The sequence below is a fragment of the Dipodomys ordii genome, unplaced genomic scaffold, assembly GCF_000151885.1.
Source record: "Dipodomys ordii isolate 6190 unplaced genomic scaffold, Dord_2.0 Scaffold44, whole genome shotgun sequence".
NCBI lineage: Eukaryota > Metazoa > Chordata > Mammalia > Rodentia > Heteromyidae > Dipodomys > Dipodomys ordii.
Genome location: NW_012267260.1, coordinates 2,547,359 through 2,553,838, shown reverse-complemented (window position 1 = coordinate 2,553,838; position 6,480 = coordinate 2,547,359). Strand labels below are relative to the sequence as shown.

Genomic DNA, 6,480 nt, shown 5'->3' with positions numbered 1-6,480 from the left:
CGCCCCGGGACCCCTGCGCCCCGGGGTCCCTGAGTTTGCGTGCAAGTCAGTGCTTCTGACTTGTGAGTTGCGCGTGAACCCCCCGTACCTGGTACCCCTGGGCTGGGAACCCCGAGGCAGGACACCCAGACCCAGGTTTGTGGGGAAGGGAGACAGTGGGGTAGCCAACGGAAGCTGCGGGGGTGCCGCCCTGCTCTCCTGGCCCCCCACCCACTTTCTCCGCTCTTGTGAGGGACTGGTGGGCTCCTGGTTATCACAGACGTTATCACTTGGACCTAGCAAAGCCCCCAGGCCTTGCTTTGCTCCCAACCAGAAAAAGCTCTACAATCCCCACAAGTGCTTATTACTTTGCAGTCATTGTCCAATACGTGGGTCTGTGTAGCCTTTGAGTCCAGCGAGGCTTCAAGCCCCCTCACCCCTTTCAGTGTGTGATTTTAGAGGTTGAAATATGGGGGTCTGTGGCTTGGTGGTTCAGGGGCTTCACGGTGGAGCTGTTAAAGAGATTGAGCGAGGAGTTGGTTCACCTGGAGCGTTTGGGGTGCTCTCTGAGATGTTTTCTGTTGTTGGAACTGGAAGATCTCCTCCCACTGGATGGCACTCATTCCAGCCTCTAACACTTGCGGGTTTTCCCTGGAAGGCTGAAGATTGAGCTTGGCTTAGGAAGTGGTGGGTTTTGGAAGTGTCAGGTCAGACATGGAAACTCCTAGAATCTCAAAGTAGGGTCTAATGGCACTGTGAAAATGCAGTAGGTAAACATGACAAAGCCAACAGGTAGACTTGTTTATTGGTATTTTGCCCTAGCAGCTCTTGAGTAGGTTTGGCAGTTGTGTGGAATGGATTTCTCCCTGACTGACTTGGCCCCGGCTGCCTGGGTGTGACTGAACACACACCTTGAAAGCACTGGTATTTGTTGCGGTCAGTCTTTCCTTGGGCTCTCTTTTGTCCCCCCTGAGATCTAACCCATTCCTGGGCTTGTCCAAGCCGCCTCTCTCTCCCCAACCTGTCTCCAGGTACCACTCCCTGCCAGGCACCCCGGTCCTCGCACGCTGGCATTTGTTTGGAAGCACTGCCAGAGGGAAGCTGGTGGCTCCGAGGGTTGGGCTTCCGGATAACGACAGGTGTGGCGGAAGCCCTGCCACCTCTCATTTGTTCCAATGTCTTTATTTACAAATTGAGACTCAAATGAAGTGACTCCCTCCCGAACATCCAGCTGGCGAGAAGGAGTCACGGGCTGTTTTCTTCAGCGGACACCTAGCGGGAACCTCGCCTCATTTGGTCATCTAAACTCGGCCTTTCCTAGGGTTTTCCAAACCGCTGTTATTTGCTAGTTGTTGGAAGATGGAGGTTAAATGGCTTGGGATGCACACAGCTCTGTGGGGAGGCCGCAGGCCTCAGGACAGATGCGATGTGTGGGGGCTGGGACGGGTCAGCACAGTTCATCGCTGATGGACGCGATGGCTACTTACCCAATTGTCCGGCCTCTTGCTGACCTGCACTCCTGTCCCCAGTCGTGGCTCCGTCCTGTGGCCTACCTAGGACAGGGCTCAGAACCCGCCTCCTTAGCGCTGGCCCAGCTCATGGGGCCACAGACATTCCGTCCTTTCTCCTCCATCCTTGCTCCTGCCCTCCTTCCTCCCTGCGGCTGTCCTTCCCTGTCTACACTCGCGGACAGCATTTTGATCTTCTCAAGGGCTTTGCCATTCTTCCACTCCTGTGCGTACAGAGCCTCGCCTTGTAACACTCAGTCACTCTCCACCATTGCGCAGTTAACTATCTGCTGAGCCTGTGCACATCTTCCTTCTCTGCTGCTTTCTTTCCTTAAACATCATTGATCCGGCGTCTACCCTTTTCCAAACTGGCTGGACATTTCTGGAAGTGGTGGCAGGGGTGAGGGTTGTCTGCCCTGCCAGGTGTTTGTCCTGTGTGTGGGGCTGGATCCTTGGCTTCCCTCGTGTACCTCCTCAGCATTTTGGCTGACATCCATTTTCTTCCCATGGCCCGTGATTCCTCCAGTCCCTCCCCGTGTGTGTACACTCTAACACGAGCTGTCACACCCCGTAGAGCTTCCCATAGTAGCCGCAGTATGGTGAGTGTGTGTGCTCCAATCTTCATTGCTTTGCAAAGCAATGTCACATGTCTGCCCCTCCTCTTGGAGCTTTGCTGGTCTTCTGCTGATCGCTGGAGGACGTATGTCAGATGTGAGCCCCTCCCTTAGCTTTCCTTACTTCTTGCTCTCTAGAGCATGTCCCGTGACTATGTATTTGCCTACTTGTTCCTTATGTTTGCCCATCTAGAACACAGGCTCCATGAGGGAGGTGAACTCTGGTCAGTACTGGGCACCTTGTGGGCCCTCCTGTTCCTGTGACCACAGTCGGCAGCCCAGACCCCACAGCCGTCCTCTTCCTTCCTGTAGTTGGATTCTTAGCCTGTTGAAACTGAGGAAGGCAACAGTCTTTAAGAACTGTGGTTTTCCATTTCTTTTTTTTTCTTTTTTTGGGTCCAGTCATGGGGCCTGAACTCTGGGCTTGGGCGCTGTCCCTCAGCTCTTCAGCTCAAGGCTAGCGTTCTACCACTTGAGCCACAGCACCACTTCCGGCTTTTTTCTTTTTGCTTATATAGTGCTGAGGAATCGAACCCAGGGCCTCAGGCATGTAAGGCATATGCTCTACCACTGAGCCACCTTCCCAGCCCTGTCCATTTCTTATCTGCTGGACACCTCTGACTGCCTCTGTAATAGTTCTTGGGTGCTGCAGATGTGTGAGTTCAACTTCAGCCCTCATAAGGAGATACCTGTTCCAATGTGGCCCAAGTCCATCTTGACTTAACCCAACCGGGTTTCAGTTTTGGCTTGTCTTCACAGCTGGCTTCTCTTCTGGTCCTGTTCCTGAGGGATGGATGGCCCTTCTTCCTGTCTCCAGTGCTCATGGATCCTGTGATCCTTCTTCTCTCTGTCCGTTTTGTCACTGAGGCCTGTTATTCTTTCTTTCCAGATGCTATCCTTCTTTCCTCCTCTGTCTCTCATGCCTGTTGGGTTGTCTGCGCCAGTTCACACTGGCCATTGCTGCCAGTCTTTGCCAGAGCTCCTCACAGCTTGCTGCCTGAAGAGGCTGAGCGTCTGCATGTTAGTGTCAGACAGTTCAAGACTGTGTTCCCTCTCTAGAATGTTCTATTCCCACAGCTGTTAGAGAAGTACTTGCCTTATAAAATTGTTCAGGATCAAGCAAATGTCATATATAAGGTGCTTTGGGAGTCAACCCAGAGTTAGATCTGACATAATCAAAACATAAGATCATTTTTTGATACTTGGGCAAGGACCCTCTATTATAAAACAATGAAGTATGAAGATTTTTTTGGGTATGTATGTATGTATGGTGTTTTTAAAACCAGAATTAAGTTTTTAATCTTCCTTTCAATCATAATGTTTAAACATTTCTGTCGTCCAGATGGCCTTATGGAAGAGTAATGCCACAGGATCTTGGGGTGCTCAGGTAGTTGTCTGTAGCTAATGAGGAAGAAATGTTAAGGCCATATGACAGAAATGGGTGTCGGTCCAGTGAGCAGAAGCACTCACGGCATTTGTTCCGGAGAAGTACTGGGGCCCCAGGCCTTGGCTGGTGAAGCCATGAGGGGTTTTGGGCAAGGACCTGCTCCTGGGAGGCTTGCACTGGACGGAGGCATTGGCAGCGGGCAGATGGCCTGTGTGTGATTGTATTAGTGTTCTTTCTCGTTCACTTCACATTGAGTCTTCTTCTATTTTTGTCTTCTCTGATTTTTAATAGTCAATTACGTAATAGAAAATTAAGGAAAAAAAAAGTCCGTGCTGAGGGACAAGGGTCCAGGCTTCGTTCCTGCCTCAGCTCTCCAGTTCTGATGACAGCGTGGTTCTCAGCTGCCCTGCTGTCGCTGCTCTCTACATTTCCTAGCTCGCTGCACTTGGAGGTGAGCAAACTGAGATCCAGAGACGCTGCGCTCCGGCCACCCGCCGCCCGCCTGCCGCCCGCCGGTGGAGGTGAGGACGCGTGATCGGGAAGCCTTCGGTGAGAAGTGGTGATGAACCGTCACATCTCGCACGTAGAGCTTTCCTGCGTTCCAGACATGGTGTTAAGAGCTTCCATAAACCGTTTCTCCTACATTGAGGGATGACCTGGCTTAGCCATCATTAGTTCAGTCCTTCAGATACAGAAACGGAGCATCAAGAAACATAACTAAGAAGTTAGTTTTGGAGGAGGCGTTTGATTTCCTCTTGGCCTGTGCATTCCCTCATGCCCACTCATGAGCCCACCTGGGTGGGTAGAGCTGAGGCCTTAGGAGGAAGCGTTCATGTACACATGGCAAGCTTTGGATGTGAGCCTTGGTTTGCTAGGAAAATAGACCACCAGATGTGCCGTGGATAAGAAGAGCGTGTTTGTTTTGGTTCTGTTTAGAAGAATGTGGTCATTGCCTTGGTAAAATGTACCTGCAGGGACACTGGGAGTTTTCTGAGGAACCCGATCTGCCAAGGCTGCAGATTGGGGGCGTGGCTCTGGGCGCTGTGGAAGAGGGGCTTGGGAAATAGTGATAGCAGCGAGCACGTTGCTGGCACGGCCTTTTAAAAAGTAGCTCACATCTTTGGGGAAATCAGACTGTCTAGTAAGCCTTTTCTGGAATTGAGAAAGATGGATCAGCGTGGTGAGAGCGAAGCCTGGGTCTGTCTGCCCTCAGCTCTCCCTGCCCGGCTGGCCTGCGGCAGGCGCTCCTCCCTGCCCCTCAGCCTCTCCGGCAGGTCCCGCTGGGGTAAGGGAGGTGCCTGAGGCGTCCAGAAAACAGACTGGCTGTGGTGGGCTTACATGCTAGGGTAGGACCTGAGTGGCACTGACAGGAGCCTGTCAGAGCGAGCAGCGCGCCTTTGGGCGGTGGCCACAGGCGTCAGGTCCACACTGGCCATGTCCTGGGGCAGCGGTGCCACAGCACCTCTCCCTCCCCTCCTGCCCCTCCCCCTCCCCTTCCCTCCTTCTCCTCCTCCTCGCCTCCTCCTCCTCTTCCTCCTAACGCAGTCCCTAGTATGGGACAGAAACATCTGCCCTTAGCTTCATAAGATAATTATGAAGGGTGAGATCAGGGCCAGGTCTTGGTAAATGCATAGAAGAATCTCTGGACATCCATTAACTTTCTCTTAGGTGTTATTTAGTGGACAGGAGTGGTAATTTACTGTTGCAAGTAGTAATTTAGAAGATCTAATGTGTGTGTGTGTGTGTGTGTGTGTGTGTGTGTAGTGAAAAAGACCTCAGACTCTTGGAGGTAAAAAGCAATACTTTAACTTTTTCTCCCTATTTTTGAAGAGTTTATTCACGTAGGCTATCACTTTTAGATTCCAGATACTCTGTCTTGGTGGGAAGACAATCTGCATGGGAGAATCTGAAGGCCAGGCTTTGCCGTGGGGTGGGAGGTGCCGCAGGGTGTTTCACACTGAGGTCCTGGTGGTGCGGCATGGCTGGAGGAGTGGACCTCTCTGCCGGCCTCACTCCACACTCCTCCTCCTCCCTGCCGGCCTTGCTCCACCCTCCTCCTCACCTCTTGGGGAAGGTGGTCAGCGGCCAGCTGCCTGTGTACAGGGAGTGCTCCGAGCTCCCTGGCTCAGCACGGTGCCTGCGTGGGCTCTGCCTCAGTCAGCGTGGAAGATGCCGGGTAAACACTGCCCGGCCGCTCACTCGCCACCACCGGCCCCGCCTGGCGCTGGATGTCACTTTGTTTTTACTGATGACGGGCGTGACACACTGAAATGAAACAAAGAAGAAGAATGGCATTTCATTAGGCTCTCAGGCAGTGACAGCTGTATTTGACTTCAAAATTATTATTTTGAGGATTTCTACAGGTCGATCTAATGAAGGACACATTCAGAACACAGTAATAAAAGGCTGCCCACTGCAGTCATTCAGGCTGACCGAAAACACGATTTCACCATTTTTTTTAAAAGATGATTTTAAAGCGATAAGTAGCTTAAGTGTCAGGAGTGCTCGTGGTATTTGGAATGGTGAAGGCCAACATCCATTACCTCATGTAAAACAAACATACTGTTTTAGAAGAACATAGTCTTACGCTGGAGGAGTAGCTCAAATAGTAGCGCATTGGAGACTCTGATTTCACACTGCTAAAAGAATCTGTTCTTTCCTGGGCATGGTACACTACCATGCACATGCCTGAATCCCAGCACTTGAGAGGCTGAGGCAAATGGATTGGGAGTTGGATTGGGAGTTCTAGACCCGTTGAAGCTAAATAGCAAGACTCTGTCTTAACTCCTCCCCCCTCAAAAAGAAGTCATGGAGCATTTTCTTTTCATGCATTGCCATGTATTTATTATTATTATTTTTTTGGTCCAGTCATGGAGCCTGAACTCTGGGCCTGGGCGCTGTCCCTCAGCTCTTCGGCTCAAGGCTAGCGCTCTACCACTTGAGCCACAGTGCCACTTCTGGCTTTTTTCTTTTTGCTTATGTGGTGCTGAGG

At 51.6% G+C, this 6,480-nt stretch overlaps 1 protein-coding gene across 1 annotated transcript in view; it reads left to right on the top strand.

Moving 5' to 3' along the window:
* Positions 1-5,466: 5,466 nt before the first annotated feature.
* Lrrc1 (leucine rich repeat containing 1) overlaps positions 5,467-6,480 on the top strand; it is a 96,469-nt gene continuing 95,455 nt past the window's right edge. The window contains exon 1 of the mRNA XM_013019063.1: positions 5,467-5,664. Coding sequence (XP_012874517.1) covers positions 5,467-5,664 — 198 coding nt within the window. The remainder of the gene's footprint in view (positions 5,665-6,480) is intronic.